Source organism: Lampris incognitus, chromosome 15 (assembly GCF_029633865.1).
Source record: "Lampris incognitus isolate fLamInc1 chromosome 15, fLamInc1.hap2, whole genome shotgun sequence".
NCBI lineage: Eukaryota > Metazoa > Chordata > Actinopteri > Lampriformes > Lampridae > Lampris > Lampris incognitus.
The window spans coordinates 44,156,696-44,174,988 of NC_079225.1; the positions used below are offsets into that span (position 1 = coordinate 44,156,696).

The window sequence follows — 18,293 nt, forward strand, 5'->3', positions numbered from 1 at the left end:
CCTTAAGTACTGATCAGTATGTGTTGGTTTACGGTAAACATCAACGATCAAATGTCCCCCGTCACCAACTGCACTTTCACAGTGTAAGAAGGTCAACCTGTCATGTTCCACATCCTCCCTGGTGAACCGGATGTGGTGTCCACAGTTAATGTGGTCGGTGGAATGTGGTACAACCTGAGATTTAATTTGAACCCAGGTGTCGTCCACAAATCTGAACCAATGACTAGGTCAGTGTTTCTCAACCCAGTCCTCAAGGAACCCCTATCCTGCAGATTTTCATTGTAACCCTGCATAGGTAGCCCTGCTTGTACTTACTTGACCAATCATCTCGCAGCACTTAATTATGCAACGTGTGCAAACTCAAGACATTCATTTCTGATTGGTTGAATAACTACAAACAGGTACCTATTCAGGATTGCAAAGAAAATCTGCAGGATAGGGGGTCCTTGAGGACTGGGTTGAGAAACACTGGACTAGGTGGTGTCCCTGGATTGGACACCACCTAGTGTAACTTTAAAAGGTAGGACACCACCATGACATTGACCTGTCTATACTGACATTTGCAACTGACAAAATTCCTTCCAATGTACAGGCACGAGCAGCATTAGCATTTTAAAGAATGGAAACTGCTTCACTTTGACTCTCTCGGACACACAAACACACAAAGTAAACACCAAACCGTTGTTACCACTTTCCACACCTGATTCTGACTCCCTGCTGCTGCTGCTGCTCCTCAGTCTGCAGCTCGTCTTCGCTGCCCTCCGCAAAACCATGAAATCAACTTCAATTAAACTCATAATTAGATTCATAATCGCATTTGATTGCATTCTGATTACATTACATGATCGGACTGTAGCATAACTGTAGTACCTAAACAATGCCCCCAAACATGATGGCGTAAAGATCATTGTTTACTTACTTGTTAGATTGAAATCGGTATTGTAGCGAATTCGGCGGGGACAACGCAACTACAGGAACTGCCGCGGCCGGGAAGCGAACCCGCATCGCCCGCACCGCAGGAGACGTCGCTAACCGCTAGACTAAAGGGTCAGACCCGCCACCTAGCGGCCAGCGTGTCTCCTTATCCATGCACGTTACAATATGTACTCTAAATACTATAAGTTAATATGCATGTACTCTAAATACTGTAAGTTAATATGTATGTACTCTAAATACTATAAGTTAATATGCATGTACTCGAAATACTATAAGTTAATATGCATGTACTCTAAATACTATAAATTAATATGCATGTACTCTAAATACTGTAAGTTAATATATATGTACTGTAAATACTATAAGTTAATACATATGTACTCTAAATACTATAAGTTAATATGTATGTACTCTTAATATGCATGTACTCTAAATACTATAAGCTAATATATGTACTCTAAATATTATAAATTAATATGTATGTAGTCTAAATACTATAAGTTAATATGTATGTACTCTAAATACTATAAGTTAATGTGTATGTAGTCTAAATACTATAAGTTAATATATATGTACTCTAAACACTATAAGTTAATATATATGTATTCTAAATACTATAAGTTAATATGTATGTAGTCTAAATACACAAACCCCAATTCCAGTGAAGTTGGGATATTGTGTAAAACGTGAATAAAAACAGAATACAATGATTTGCAAATCCTTTTCCACCTATATTCAGTTGAATAAACTACAAAGACAAGATATTTAATGTTCAAACTGATAAACTTTATTGTTTTCTTACAAATATTCCCTCATGTTGAATTTGATGCCTGCAACACGGTCCAAAGAAGCTGGGACAGGGGCATGTTCACCACTGTGTTACACCACCTTTCCTTTTAACACCACTCAGTAAGCGTTTGGGACCTGAGGACACTACTTGTTGAAGCTTTGTAGGTGGAATTCTTTCCCATCCTTGCTTGATGTACGACTTCAGTTGCTCAACAGTCCGGGGTCTCCGTTGTCGTATTGTGCGCTTCATAATGCACCACACATGTTCAATGGGGGACAGGTCTGGACTGCAGGCAGGCCAGTCCAGTCCAGTCCAGTACCCGTCCAGTCCAGTACTACGAAGCCCCGCTGGTGGACCACCTGCAGAATGTGGCTTGGCATTGTCTTGCTGACATAAGCAGGGACGTCCCTGAAAAAGACGTCGCTTGGATGGCAGCACATGTTGCTCCAAAACCTGTATGTACCTTTCAGCATTAATGGTGCCTTCACAGATGTGCAAGTTACCCATGATGCCATGGGCACTAACACCCCCCCATACCATCACAGATGCTGGCTTTTGAACTTTGCGCTGAGAACAATCTGGATGGTCCTTTTCCTCTTTAGCCCGGAGGACACGACGTCCATGATTTCCAAAAACAATGTGAAATGTGGACTCGTCAGACCACAGCACACTTGTCCACTTGGCGTCAGTCCATCTCAGATGAGCTCGGGCCAGAGAAGCCGGCGGTGTTTCTGGGTGGTGTTGATATGTGGCTTTCGCTTTGTATGGTAGAGTTTTAACTTGCTCTTGTAGATGTAGCGACCAACTGTGTTAACTGACGATGGTTTTCCCAAGTGCTCCTGAGCCCACGTGGTCATATCCTTTACACAATGATGTCGGTTTTTAATGCAGTGCCGCCTGAGGGGTCGAAGGTCACGGGCATTCAGTGTTGGTTTTGGGCCTTGCCGCTTACGTGCAGAGATTTCTCTGGATTCTCTGAACCTTGTGATGATATTATGGACTGTAGATGATGAAATCCCTAAATTCCTTGCAGCTGTACGTTGAGAAACGTTGTTCTTAAACTGTTGGACTATTTGCTCAGGCAGTTGTTCCCAAAGTGGTGAACCTCGCCTCATCCTTGCTTATGAACCACTGAGCCTTTCAGGGATGCTCCTTTTATACCCAATCAGGACACTCACCTGTTTCCAGTCAACCTGTTCACCTGTGGAATGTTCCACACAGGTGTTTTTGAACATTCCTCAACTTTCCCAGTCTGTTGTTGCTCCTGTCCCAGCTTCTTTGGAACGTGTTGCAGGCATCAAATTCAAAATGAGGGAATATTTGCAAAAAACAATAAAGTTTATCAGTTTGAACATTAAATATCTTGTCTTTGTAGTGTATTCACTTGAACATAGGTGGAAAAGGATTTGCAGATCATTGTATTCTGTTTTTATTCAAGTTTTACACAACGTCCCAACTTCATTGGAGTTGGGGTCTGTATAAGTTAATATGTATGTAGGGTTAATACTATAAGGTATGTAGTGTTAATACTGTAAGTGAATATGTATGTAGTGTTAATACTGTAAGTGAGTATGTATGTAGTGTTAATATTACAAGTGAATATGTATGTAGTGTTAATACTGTAAGTGAATATGTATGTAGAGTTAATACTATAAGTGAATATGTATGTAGTGTTAATACTGTAAGTGAATATGTATGTAGCGTTAATACTGTAAGTGAATGTGTATGTAGTGTTAATACTGTAAGTTAATATGTATGTAGGGTTAATACTATAAGGTATGTAGTGTTAATACTGTAAGTGAATATGTATGTAGTGTTAATACTGTAAGTGAATATGTATGTAGTGTTAACACTGTAAGTGACTAAGTTAATATGTATGTAGTGTTAATACTATAAGTTAATGTGTATGTATTGTTAATACTATAAGTGAATATGTATGTAGTGTTAATACTGTAAGTGAATATGTATGTAGTGTTAATACTACAAGTTGATATGTATGTAGTGTTAATACTGTAAGTGAATATGTATGTAGTGTTAATACTATAAGTTAATATGTATGTAGTGTTAATACTGTAAGTGAATATGTATGTAGTGTTAATACTATAAGTGAATATGTATGTAGTGTTAACACTGTAAGTGACTAAGTTAATATGTATGTAGTGTTAATACTATAAGTTAATGTGTATGTATTGTTAATACTATAAGTGAATATGTATGTAGTGTTAATACTACAAGTTAATATGTATGTAGTGTTAATACTGTAAGTGAATATGTATGTAGTGTTAATAGTACAAGTTAATATGTATGTAGTTTTAATACTATAAGTGAATATGTATGTAGTGTTAATACTATAAGTTAATATGTATGTAGTGTTAATACTATAAGTTAATATGTATGTAGTGTTAATACTGTAAGTGAATATGTATGTAGTGTTAATACTGTAAGTGAATATGTATGTAGTGTTAACACTGTAAGTGACTAAGTTAATATGTATGTAGTGTTAATACTACAAGTTAATATGTATGTAGTGTTAATACAGTAAGTGAATATGTATGTAGTGTTAATACTATAAGTTAATATGTATGTAGTGTTAATACTGTAAGTGAATATGTATGTAGTGTTAATACTATAAGTGAATATGTATGTAGTGTTAACACTGTAAGTGACTAAGTTAATATGTATGTAGTGTTAATACTATAAGTTAATGTGTATGTATTGTTAATACTATAAGTGAATATGTATGTAGTGTTAATACTGTAAGTGAATATGTATGTAGTGTTAATACTACAAGTTAATATGTATGTAGTGTTAATAATGTAAGTGAATATGTATGTAGTGTTAATACTATAAGTTAATATGTATGTAGTGTTAATACTGTAAGTGAATATGTATGTAGTGTTAATACTATAAGTGAATATGTATGTAGTGTTAATACTATAAGTTAATATGTATGTAGTGTTGATACTGTAAGTGAATATGTATGTAGTGTTAATACTATAAGTGAATATGTATGTAGTGTTAACACTGTAAGTGACTAAGTTAATATGTATGTAGTGTTAATACTATAAGTTAATGTGTATGTATTGTTAATACTATAAGTGAATATGTATGTAGTGTTAATACTGTAAGTGAATATGTATGTAGTGTTAATACTACAAGTTAATATGTATGTAGTGTTAATACTGTAAGTGAATATGTATGTAGTGTTAATAGTACAAGTTAATATGCATGTAGTGTTAATACTATAAGTTAATGTGTATGTAGTGTTAATACTATAAGTGAATATGTATGTAGTGTTAATACTACAAGTTAATATGTATGTAGTGTTAATACTATAAGTGAATATGTATGTAGTGTTAATACTGTAAGTGAATATGTATGTAGTGTTAATACTGTAAGTGAATATGTATGTATTGTTAATACTGTAAGTGAATATGTATGTAGTGTTAATACTATAAGTGAATATGTATGTAGTGTTAATACTATAAGTTAATATGTATGTAGTGTTAATACTGTAAGTTAATATGTATGTAGTGTTAATAGTACAAGTTAATATGTATGTAGTGTTAATACTATAAGTGAATATGTATGTAGTGTTAATACTGTAAGTGAATATGTATGTAGTGTTAATAGTACAAGTTAATATGTATGTAGTGTTAATACTATAAGTTAATGTGTATGTAGTGTTAATACTACAAGTTAATATGTATGTAGTGTTAATACTATAAGTGAATGTGTATGTAGTGTTAATACTGTAAGTGAATATGTATGTAGCGTTAATACTACAAGTTAATGTGTATGTAGTGTTAATACTGTAAGTGAATATGTATGTAGTGTTAATACTGTAAGTGAATATGTATGTAGTGTTAATACTATAAGGTATGTAGTGTTAATACTGTAAGTGAATATGTATGTAGCGTTAATACTACAAGTTAATGTGTACGTAGTGTTAATACTGTAAGTGAATATGTATGTAGTGTTAATACTATAAGTGAATATGTATGTAGTGTTAATACTGTAAGTGAATATGTATGTAGTGTTAATACTATAAGTGAATGTGTATGTAGTGTTAATACTGTAAGTGAATATGTATGTAGCGTTAATACTACAAGTTAATGTGTATGTAGTGTTAATACTGTAAGTGAATATGTATGTAGTGTTAATACTGTAAGTGAATATGTATGTAGTGTTAATACTATAAGGTATGTAGTGTTAATACTATAAGTGAATATGTATGTAGCGTTAATACTACAAGTTAATGTGTATGTAGTGTTAATACTGTAAGTGAATATGTATGTAGTGTTAATACTATAAGTGTCTTGCTGCAGCACAGTAAACGCGGTTAAGCGCTGCTGAAAGCTCCGCAGCTCCTTCAGCTCCGCTGTGGAAACTTGTTCCACACGAGCGGGAGGGAGGCGGGCTGAACTGCAGACCTACTCCCTAAACCAATCAGCTCCTCCGGGCACAATGATTGACGCAAAGTGTCGCCGAACCTGCGGGGAACTCAGACCCGACGTCATCAGAGCGCTCCTCTGGCTTTATAACGCCGGGCTGTCCGCTCGGTCCGGCTCACAGCAGACCGGTTTCTGATGCTCAGTCCGACATGAAGGCAGTCAGCCCGGCGCGATCGGTCCGGACTAACCTGTGCGGTCCAACGGAACACGTGCTGGGTGTGTCCCGGAGTAAAAGCCCGCCGGACGAGCCGCCGGTGCTGCTGCTCAACATGAATGACTGTTACAGCCTGCTGAGGCAGCTGGTGCCCAGCCTGGCCGCCGACAGCACCGTCAGCAGGACGGAGATCCTGCAGCATGTGATAGACTACATCCTGGACCTGCAGAGCACGCTGGAGTCCAGCTCCACCTGCCGAGGAGTCCAGCAGCACTGCCGGAGACCTCCGACCTCCATCACCCCCAACATCGGCGTCCTCACCCGCCAGGTAGGAACCGGGGGCTGCTGCCGGAGACACGACACGCCGGAGTTCAGGTGCAGGAGCAAAAGAGGAGCATGTAGTCCAGGAGGGGGGGGGGGGAATGAGGTTAAGAAAGTAGATCTGATGTTTGGTAACAGCGGCCGGGGCGGGTTCGGGGTGCTCGGTATGCAGCCTGCAGTAAACCAGGTGAACTAGTTTGCAGATGTGAGAAACATCAAGTTGTGTGTTGGTCCGCTGTGCGCATGTGCTCACACTGAAGCGCTGTCGGTCCCTGCAGGACAGACAGGCGGACGTGTAATACACGAACACGTGGCGGTACTCCCGAGTCTGTCACATGACCACGGTCAAGATCACTCGACATGATGGACATGTTCACGTGCTGATGGGAACCTCTGACGTGTCGTTTCTGTTTGCAGGCGAGCAGTTCGTCCTGCAGACAGACGGAGCCGGAGGAGAAGGGGCTGCTGCGTGGACCGGGTCAGTACCCCCACCATAATAACCAGACAAGCCGAGACACCCAGTCCTGGTCACCGTGCTGGGGTGGGGCGTTGTTCCTCTTTTACGCCGCAGACACGAGAGAAGTGCTGCGGCGTCCCTGTCCCGTCGCAGGGTCGGGCTGCATGTGGCTGACTGGAGAGGGGGGGCGTTTTGGGGAGGGTGGGCAGCGCAGGCGTCTGGGGTGACAGTAAATCTGGCAGCGTTTAGTGGGGTGGGGGCGGGGTGCTTTTTACAATTTGGTTCTGTCACCTCCTCCATCTGCAGCCCGGTGTCAGACTAACACAATGTGGGCCACTTCAGGCAGTGATGCGGCACTGGTGGTCCTGACAAAACGGATGTGAGCCTGAAGTGGCCCACATGTATGACAGCAAATATGGCCCAAATGTGCCAAATCACATGTGGGCCTTTTTTGGCAAAGATGTGGTGTTCTGGGCAACATGTGATCCGGATGTGGCCCTGAAGTGGCCCCGTGTGGTGAATGGTGAATATGGCCCAAACATCACAAAACAAATATGGCCACCTTTGGCAAATATGTGGCACATGCGGCATTGCTATGGCTTGGTTCTGGCCCAGATCTGGCAAACAGGAGCGGACCGCCCATCATTCCACGCGGTATGTGGGCCGGATGAAGGGTCGGGTGTGGGACGGGTCCGGGCCACAGCAGTTTTGCTATCTGGGAACAGGCGTGTGTTCGGAACCGGGTCACGGCTCGTTAGACAGGGTTCAATTAAAGAGCAGAGAAATGGGTCAGTTTGCGTGTTGGCTGGAAGACGGAGAACTTCAGCCGTGCGGTGTGCCGGAGGCCGCGTTGACATTCTGTGGGCGTCCGAGAGACGGAGTCCCACGACGTGAAGGGCCTCGGATGTTGACATCACTGCACTTCAGCCGTTTGCGGTCCAGTCTGTCCCACTTGTCCGTCCCGAACCTCTCCGTGACTGTCCCGTTTCTCTCAAATCTCTTCCAGGAGTGTGAAGCCGGAGCTCTGCAGGCATCTTGTCAGGTCCGTGTGTTTGAAACCGTCCTTCGGAGGGAAGCTGGGTGTCCGACCGGGACCCCGTGGAGACACGGAGCAGGCTCCTCTGCAGACGCCTTGGCCTGCTGCACACCGGGAGACACCGGGACACGTGGATGCTGCACCACACGTCTCCTGTGAACCGTTCCCCCCTCTCAGACTTTACTCTGCAACTGTACTGTGTCGCCGTCTCTGCCCAGCAAAAACACGTGGGAAATTGCACTTTTATACGAATAATAAATAACATTCTCTAAAGTACGATGCCCTCGGCGAGATATTTTGTGTGTGTGTGTCTGTGTGTGTGTTATTATCAATGAACTACAAACTACAATTCTGTCACAAATTCAATCTTTAAACGTTTTGATTGATTTAACGTGAATCCCTCAGGCACCTGAATTTCATTAATTTAACTCCAATTGTGTGTGTGTAGGGCGCCGCCTAGTGGTTAAATTGTCATATTGTACGTCAACCCAGTGGTTCTCAATCAGGTCCCCAGAAACCAACAAACTTGATTGTATTTTATTGTTTGACAAATGCTACCCTATGTATTTAAGATGACACCAGGTCCTGCAGACTGCAGCAGTATGTGATGTGGTTGTCTGGTCGGACTTCACCAGGGGAAATGACGGGGTGCAGGGTGTTTTCATCTTCATCACAGCAGGCAGATGAGGAAGAGGGAGGCAGGTGGTGTTGAGTTAGAAGAAGTGAAGGTGTTGTGTCTAACCAGCAGATATGACAGAACAAGCTGGTAGACCTTTACCAACACGTAGTACTACATCAATAAGTACAACTCGGGTTCTACCAGGTTTTATTGTTGTTTCTGGCACCACGGCCCTGCTGACTCATTCTGAATGGAGTGCAGACACCACCCACCTCACCACCACCTGCATAGGACACACACTGGTCCACTAACACCAGCACATTCACCTCACCACCACCTGCATAGGACACACACTGGTCCACTAACACCAGCACATTTACCTCACCACCACCTGCATAGGACACACACTGGTCCAGCAGCACCAGCACATTCACCTCACCACCACCTGCATAGGACACACACTGGTCCAGCAGCACCAGAACATTCACCTCACCACCACCTGCATAGGACACACTGGTCCAGCAGCACCAGCAGATTCACCTCACCACCACCTGCATAGGACACACACTGGTCCAGCAGCACCAGAACATTCACCTCACCACCACCTGCATAGGACACACTGGTCCAGCAGCACCAGCAGATTCACCTCACCACCACCTGCACAGGACACACTGGTCCAGCAGCACCAGCACATTCACCTCACCACCACCTGCATAGGACACACTGGTCCAGCAGCACCAGCAGATTCAGGACTGTGGCTTCACGACAGTTGGGCGTTTCTAACCCATCCAGGCTTCCAGTTCAGATGAACTCCCTCGCTTCATTTCATCAGCTTCAGTTCTCTTCTTGTCTCCTTATCTGTAGGCTACTGAACACCTTCCCACCAGGCTCTTTGTAGTTTCAACGGGTTTGATCGACATGAGAGCTGAAATATACGGTGCACAAAAGGGACGAGACAGTACGACAGACACAACCATCGACATTTAGCACTCAGTTTTATTTCCAGTCAGACAGTTTAGATCCATGTGTGAGGGTTCCCTTATTTCAGACACAGACTGAAGTCATCTGACATGCTAACGCCGACACACACGGACTTGAGAGAGCATGCAACGCGTCAGAGAGAGCACTGATCCTCCACATGAGGGCGCCGGACAAAGCTACGGTCACACTAGGGTGCATGCAGCTACTTCATGCAGGTCTACTTGGCTCCCAGACAGGAAGTCATGAACGCCATATATTAAACACACTGATGTGAAACACCACTTGTAAAGGAGCACAGATTCACTAGTAACACGGCCGCCATCACGTCTGCTTATGGACGAGCGTTCCTCTCGCAGCGACACCGGTTCCACGGGTTAAACCTCCTGAAGCGGAAGAGAACGCGTGTGGTTCCAGAGTGGACATCGTAGAGTACACATGCGAGACAAGTCAGCCCGTCAGCCACGCTGGCCTAAAACACTACCACTAAGGCTGCTCGGCAGAAAGCGAAGTTAGTAAGATCCACTTCTTTCTATTTCTTCCGTCATCGTTCTTCTTTCTGGTTCTTCTGGTGAGCTTTGGCCTAAAGTTCATGGAACTGAACGTGGAGTTAACAATTGGACAAATTCAATTTAAAAATGTTTTTTGAAAGTGTTTTGTCCTGAACACGAAAGAGGTCATCACTGAGAGCAACGAGCTTCTAAAAGCCAACTTCTATTCTCCACACCAGATTAGGGTTTCTTTATTTCTTGTGTTTTATCATTAACTTTTCTTTATCCGTGCACTTGCACTTCACGTGAAGGACATTGCTTTACGTCATACACAAAAGGTGCTCTGTGTATAAAGCTGACTTATCGATTGATTGATTGACTGATCTACTGAAGAGCTGCGGTTCACACAGGTCTGTCAGTCAAAGTGGCTCGGCAGAGGTTAAAGGTCAAATCTCCCTGTTCTCCTCGTTCAACCTCTTCAGTGAAGGTTTCTGCAAGTTTGAGACTAAACGGGCGCGAACGTCGGAGCAGCTTCACGACACGTCGGCAACAAAACGCCGACATCCAAACAAACGTGTGGCTGACGTGACGTAACGAAACAGAACCTCTCCGCTCCACAGCTCATCAGCAGCCAACAACACCGGTCACTGACACAACAACACTGACCACCGACACAACAACACTGACCACCGACACAACAACACTGACCACCGACACAACAATACCGACACTACGCCTGCTAGAGCCACACACCACATCGTCCCCCTGGAATAAAAGCAGCCATCTGGAATTTCCCAATAGCTGTGGCATTAACGAGTCCTTCGGGATTTGGGAGGGATTCATGGGAAAAATTCCCCCGACTGGCGGGACAGTAATAATTCATCCAACACCTCAACTAAATAAAGTGTTGAATAAAGAAAGGCCCACAGTTGAGGGCGCAGAGTTCATCTGACGTTGGGGATTTAACAGAAAGTCAATACTTCTACTGGATTCTACCGTGTCTGCTGCTGGGAATGTGTGTTTAAAGAGGTAGTAAACCTTTTCCACCATGTTTTCATGTGGAAACACGCTGGTATGGGTCTAGAATGCTGAACTGATCCTCGGGATAACCAAAACGCGTTACATGTTCACTTTCAGCGGGGGGGGGGGGGGGGGTCGAGGCATTTTCTTTTTTCCAGGCCAAATAACACCATACCATCAACACATTATTTGCAAAGAACTATAAATAATGCAAACAACAGCGAACTATCACACATCTGTAAATTCCTATGGGACAAACTGCTGCTCATAATACTTCTACTTAGCACACGCACTGTTAGATCGGACCTACTGTCTCATCTACACGTCTACGCATGCATTAGCAGTCTAACGTACTACTGACACCTAATACACAAGACAACAGACCACCGGAAACCTCTCTCCAGAGCACCATTATTCAGAAGTTATCTGGGTATTGACGGGATATTCTGCTGCGGGTGTTCTACAGCTCGGTGACACACGCCTTTCAGAGCCGCGAGCGTCGGATGCTTGAAACACCTCAACTTTGAGGCAGACTCTCAGCAACACAGCGGCCATGGCCGGCTCTTCCAGGTAGAACCTACCTGCTGCTGTTCGTTAAGCCGACAACACACGAGCTGTTGTTTCCCTATGGAGAGAACAGTGCCCCCTAACCTAGCAGCGTTGCTACCTTCAGCAGTGCGGGTCGCTCAGATTTTCCACTTTGCTGCTACGCTCAAAGTTCAAACTATATAAACTTTGAACTCCGTTCGCTGTTAACCTTTCAAAGTGCTCTTCTTTTGCTAACAGTAAAGCTAACGACGCCCCGCAGTTTAGGGTACTGTGCTATTTTAGCTAATGTTGAGCTGTCGACGCTAGCTGTTCTGCGCCAAAGCAGTGGCAAGTGCAACTTTGCCCGCTCATCATGTGTCAATGGCTTTAAAGAAAGAAAAGAGGAGTCCGGTGGATGCAAGGGGGTTCAGTGCTCTCTTTGTCTTCAGGTTCCTGGGGTCAGAGGGAGGTCACAGGATGCTCTCGCGCTCCTCTCCGAAGGTCACGGTGTCTGAGGACACGGTGCAGATTTCCGGTGGATCTCCCGGTTTGAGCCCCCTTTTCAGGTGAACCACACGCACATTCTCATTCTGCGGAGGTGATTTGGCGCTCCCTGTTGTCGTAGCACAGTGTGAGGACTCTGAACCCGGGGGGACGATGATGTCACTGGTGGAGGAGGTGCTGGGGTTAAGGGAGGAGGAGGAGGTGGTGGAGCTCTCGGCGGGCTGGCGTGGGCGGTTTGCCTGCTGTGCATTGGTGTTGTTGTTGAGTGTGACGTTGCTGGGCGTGCAGTTCAGGTTGTAGCTCTTGGAGGAGGGCCAGCTCTCTTCAGGGCTACTAGCCAGCAGGCTGCACTGGTCCTCGGAGCAGATGGACATGCGGGTGATGGTGGGATCCTGCAAGCCACTCAGGCTGCTGGGGAGGCCTCTCTTCCTGGCCAGGCTCTCCTCATCCAGCTCAATCAAGTTGGCTCTCTCCAGCTGGGACAGGTCAGCCTCCTCGTCCTGAAGGGAGTGGTTGGGGGAGCTTTCGTTGGAGCGCACCCCTGAATCCGATGAGTCCTTCTTGTCCAGCATGGCGTCCGACAGGTAGTCCTTCCCCTTCAGGGCCAAGGAGCCACCAGGGAGTTTCGGATCCACTGCCTTCTTCCCGTCTTTCAGCAGCGGAGCATTGTCCGACTCCTCCGACTCTTCATCGTCGCTGGTCAGTTTCTGGTAGCGTAGACCTCCCCCTGCCTTCATCTTCAGGTCAACAGCTCCCTGGAAGAGACCCCCCCTCTCCGTGGAGGGCTTGCGGGTCAGCAGGGACTTGGAAGAGCCATGGTCAGCTTTCTCATCCTCCTCTGTGATTGGGTCCAGGGCATCGGTGGTGGAGGTGAAGTCGGGGCTGTCCACCGTGGGCTTAGCACTGCTCCTCTTGGGGAAGGACTTGCGGCTATCTTGTTCTCCTCCCTCCCTGGTTTTGTCCTCTGGGTTTGGGGTCATGAAATGGCCCGGCTGGGGCTGGACTGGTCTTTCTCCACCACCGCCGGCCATTTCCAGCTGGGCCATCTGGGCAATGTACTCCTGGTAGGCGTCGCGGTACTCCGCCTGCTGTTTGTCTGTCAGCTTGCAGATGTCGTTAGAAGACTCCTGAGAGTTCAGGCTGGTCATGCTAGCTGTGCGATGAGCACCACCCTGGGGAAAAGACAAAGAAGTTACAAAACCTTTTTCCTGTAGGACCCTAGACTGTCTGGGTTCAACATGGCTCACTTAAGAACTCCTTCAGCTTCATTTCTCTTCAGCTCAAACCCCCATAGACTCATCTTACACCTTTGCTTTAATGCATGAATTTGATTTTCAACAATATCACACATGTACAAAGATTTATTAAAATATGAAGTGGGACAACTGTACAAAAATAAACAAGAATAAGTTGAAGAGGGCAAAGATTAGGGAAAGGGAAATTGAGAAGTAAAATCATTAAGCTCAAAGAAGGACTAAAAATGACATGAAAAATATTAAAATTAAAACACGGGAAATAAGGTAACGAAGAAATAAAATGGAAAAAGATAAACTGATTGGACTTGCAAGTACGATGAAGGTTGTCTTGTTATACCTGGGTCCCCACTCCTTTTAGCAAATCATTTTCCATGACTTTATCGTGCATATCCATGCCGGGTGTCGCCGACAGGAGGTCACACATATTATTCAGTATTAACTATTGGGGGAAGTCTCAACAGTCTGTAAGTGGACTGTGTGACTGAGTATACCGCCCAGACGTCACACACTGATTTCATATCTCAACACAGACATATGGAGCCAAATATATGATGTCAGTGTGTAAAAATATGATTTGATAATCTAATTTTACAATTTTCCACATCGTTAATAATATTTCCAAGATGTTTGGATCAATCTATATCATTTTTCAGGTGTTTCCATGGCTGGAAAACTGTTCCGAGAAATTCCCAGGTATTCCAGGACATGTGGGAACCCTGCTGACAGGAATATCTGTGACAGATATTCCTGTTCCCTGAACTTCCAAAATAAAACCTGATGCTACCGAGCAAAATGTAAATCTTGCTTAAATCTCATTTCCCAAAGTGAAACATTTATTTTAAAAAATGATTAATGAAAAATAAAACTCTGAAGTTTGTGATTTGCAAAATTATCTCCAGGTCTGATACTTGGAGTTAGACGGCTGGCCGGCTCACCATCCAGTGTAGGTTGGCGTGGCGCGGCGGCTCTTCCAGGCCCACGTTGCTGAGCTCCTCGAAGCTCAGGTTGAAGCTGTACATGGGCGATGCGTCAGGGTTGGCGGTGCCGGCGTGGGGCGGGGCCACTGCCCGCCTGCCCGTCTCACTGTGACGGTGCTCCACAGTGCTGCCTTGCTCACTGGCTGCTTCCTCGTGGATGATCTGGCTCTCCACAATACGCATGTCCAGAACCTGGAAAACAGAAAAAACTGGGTTTAAGGTGGAGACACAATGATGTTTAATTTGAAAAACAACAACTACCATTATTATTTTTATTATTATTATTATTACTATTATAATGATCATTCATTCTTCTACTACTACTACTTTCGGCTGCTCCCGTTAGGGGTCGTCACAGCAGATCATCCGTTTCCATTTCTTCCTGTCCTCTGCATCTTCCTGTCACCCCAGCCACCCGCATGTCCTCCCTCAACACATCCATAAACCTCCTCTTTGGCCTTCTTCTTTTCCTCTTCCCTGGCAGCTCCATATTCAGCATCCTTCTCCCAATATACCCAGCATCTCTCCTCCACACATGTCCAAGCCATCTCAATCTTGCCTCTCTTGCTTTGTCTCCAAACCGTCCAACCTGAGCTGTCCCTCTAATATACGTGTTCCTAATCCTGTCCTTCTTCATCACTCCCAATGAAAATCTTATCATCTTCAATTCTGCCACCTCCAGCTCCACCTCCTGTCTTTTCGTCAGTGCCACTGTCTCCAAACCATACAACATGGCTGGTCTCACAACCATCTTGTAAACCTTCCCTTTAACTCTTGCTGGTACCCTTCTGTCACAAATCACTCCTGACACTCTTCTCCACCCACTCCACCCTGCCTGCACTCTCTTCTTCACCTCTCTCCTGCACTCCCCGTTACTTTGGACAGTTGACCCCAAGTATTTAAACTCATACACCTTCATCACCTCTACTCCTTGCATCCTCACCATTCCACTGTCCTCCCATACATTCACGCATAGGTATTCTGTCTTGCTCCTACTGACTTTCATTCCTCTTCTCTCCAGTGCATACCTCCACCTCTCCAGGCTCTCCTCCACCTGCTCCCTACTCTCACTACTGATCTTCACCTCTCCTGTTAACCTAGCCTCTATTACTCTTTCCCATATCTTCATGCTGTGGCTGATCAACTTTATACCTCTGTTATTAGTCATTCTAATCATCAATTATCTGTTTGCTTCTCTTCTGCCTCCCAGTGCAGTAGCCGACACAGGTTTTAATTCAGATAAATAAACAAATAACATAACTTTAACTCATTTACATCATTCTTCTTGAACATCTCATATGTACTGACATTGGTTTGAGTAATTGTCAGTAAATAGTATGGCTCTAACACCTGGTGCAGTGGACAATCACAGAAAACACACTTTCAGTATTTTGCTAATGACACCCATATTTCTCCGTTCACAGTCAACGGCGTTCAGTAAACCCCTGCATGATAAACATGAAGGCGTCAGAGGAGCTGGTGGACTCACGGTGGCTCTGAAGAGCTGCCAGTCTCCGAAGTTCATGTTCATCTCTTTCTTCAGCTCGTCGATGTTACACTGAGTCAGGACTCGACCGTTCACGTTGGCCTGGCGGGACGAGAACACACCACAGTTACCACCCTGTTATGACACTCAGTAGGGCTGTGTACTGGGCAAGAACCTGGCGTTGTGATTCGTATGACAATACAAGTGTCACCATTAAAAAAATGGTGACATATCATTATACTACGAAAACACTGCAATACACAAAATACTTTGCCAAAATGTTAGAGAAGTATCATAAGAACAGCTCATTATGACTCAAACCAGAGGAATCAGAGTCATAGCTAATGTGACCCTGACTAGCCTGCTGCTGTTGGGGTTCGGTCCTGTTACAATACGGCACCTGCCACCTAGTGGTCAGAGATGAAACTATTTAATGAAGCATGTGAGGAATCAGAGCAGCTTTTCTAACAATCAGTACAATACTGTGAAAGACATAATCACAGCACCAAACTGTATTAAAAGTTTCTTCCAACCCTATATAATAATAATAATAATAATAATAATAATAATAATAATAATGATAATAACAACTGAGAAGGTTAGATGTGCTCCTCTGGTGCGGGTTTAGTCAGTCAAGAGAAAATCTCTTACTTCTGTGTCAGTGAGGTGCAATGCAGATTTTGGACGCTTTTACTCAAACAATCAACCAATTAAACTTTATTTTTAGTACTTTTAAATTCACTCTAATGCACTTTAAATGAAGTCCAATTGCAAAGATAAAAAGGTGATGTTAAATGAGACAGACTAAATATACAAACTTAAAAATGACAATATTAAAAATTTAAATATCTAACCCTTCATAAAATAGAGTGAAGAAAAAATAAAAGGAGTAATGAAATATAAATACATGAACTTGTATAAAAATTGATTAAATTAGAAGAGTCAGAAATCTCAACCAGCAGATTAAGAATTAATAAAAAGATATATTCTGAGTAAACATTTTAAAAGTCTAATTGAAATTAAATAACACGCACACACACACAGGCAGGTTGCTCTGGTTTCAGATCCCGTCTGAGTTTTTGCTTGTTTGAATCCTGGCTTGAAAGGAGAAACCTCAGGACGTGTGTGGTTGTGAATGTGACGTTAAAGGGACCCGGCAGGCAGCGCTCACCTTCTTGATGGTGGCGGTGTACTGAGCCAGCATGCTCTGGTCGATGCCCTCGATCTGTCTGACACGCTCGCAGACGGCGTCGGTGGTCATGGAGCTCAGGAGGATGGCCGGTGTGCCGGAGATGACGGAGGCCGAGCCCTGCACACAAACGTACAGCGTTCAAATCCAGGAAACCAGGCAGGAAGCAGCGAGGCCGCAGGACGAGACACGCAACCTCCTTTAATGTGGAGCTGGTGATGCTGGTGTGCACGGTTTGGCTCAGGTGAACATTTATGTGGACTTTCAGTCAGGTTTAAGCCCCTGTGTCTCTCTTGTGACTGAATCTGATGCTATAGAGGGTGAGAAGCTGATGGCGTGAGAGATGTGATGTGAATCTAAGTTTGTGCAGACAGAGTAAAAAGGTCGATCATCAGTTATCTAATCTGACGTTATTCTGGTGGCTGAGACATGGTTTCTGTTGACAACTGCATAACTAAAGAAAAGCTTTAAAAGGTCCAACAGACAAAACGTTTCTGTCCACTTTGGAGGCTACAGCTTGTCCATGTCTCACATGGGAACAGGAAAGTGATGGTTTTGCAATTCTTACAGTTTGACTCCAACTCTGATAATTTGCTATGAGCCGACAAAGCATGAAGGGAATTAGGGACAATTTAAATTTGAATGAGGTTTTTCTTCACCAGACAAATTTCACAGAAAGGAGGAAACAATAGTAAACATGAAAAACAACCCAGATTAGTTAGCATAGGCTAGTTACTATGGTAAACATGGACTACTGAGCATTTGCTAGCTGGTACAGGAAGTCTAGATGTGTTAGCACACACTAAGTAGTGTAGCTCGTGTACTACAGGCTGGTAAGAGTACACTAGTATGTGTCTATAAGATGAGTAAGTAGCAGAAACTGGTTGCCATGGAGTTGAAGTTAGAGGAGTACGGCAGGGCTCCCAGTGTTCCAGGCTGCTAGTGTGCATTCATCTAGATGAGAAAGGCTAATGATGCCAGAGAGCAGGTTCAGGGGAAGCTTCAAGGAAACGAGGCCATGGCCTGAAGATGAAACAGCATAAACTGAACTGAAAAACTAAAATGAAAAAAGTCAAACTGTCCCTTTAAACTGATGT

The 18,293-nt window shown here is 44.0% G+C and overlaps 2 protein-coding genes across 5 annotated transcripts in view; one reads left to right on the forward strand and one right to left on the reverse strand.

Moving 5' to 3' along the window:
- Window positions 1-6,250: 6,250 nt before the first annotated feature.
- On the forward strand, window positions 6,251-8,429 carry id2b (inhibitor of DNA binding 2b). Of its 4 annotated transcripts, none has more exons than XM_056295184.1 (3): window positions 6,251-6,709; window positions 7,073-7,133; window positions 8,119-8,429. In XM_056295184.1, the coding sequence occupies exons 1-3, from the start codon at window positions 6,330-6,332 to the stop codon at window positions 8,305-8,307; spliced, it is 630 nt and encodes a 209-aa protein (XP_056151159.1). In that variant the 5' UTR covers window positions 6,251-6,329; the 3' UTR covers window positions 8,308-8,429. The 4 variants fall into 4 exon arrangements, with proteins under 4 accessions (XP_056151159.1, XP_056151161.1, XP_056151158.1 ...); XM_056295186.1 differs by having other exon boundaries at window positions 6,251-6,662; window positions 8,119-8,261; XM_056295183.1 differs by lacking the exon at window positions 7,073-7,133.
- A 2,957-nt stretch (window positions 8,430-11,386) lies between these two features.
- Window positions 11,387-18,293, reverse strand: part of kidins220b (kinase D-interacting substrate 220b) — a 52,667-nt gene continuing 45,760 nt past the window's right edge. The window contains exons 27-30 of the mRNA XM_056295181.1: window positions 17,179-17,316; window positions 16,011-16,109; window positions 14,480-14,713; window positions 11,387-13,460 (exon numbers count right to left, since the gene is read on the reverse strand). Coding sequence (XP_056151156.1) covers window positions 12,255-13,460; window positions 14,480-14,713; window positions 16,011-16,109; window positions 17,179-17,316 — 1,677 coding nt within the window. The 3' untranslated portion in view covers window positions 11,387-12,254. The remainder of the gene's footprint in view (window positions 13,461-14,479; window positions 14,714-16,010; window positions 16,110-17,178; window positions 17,317-18,293) is intronic.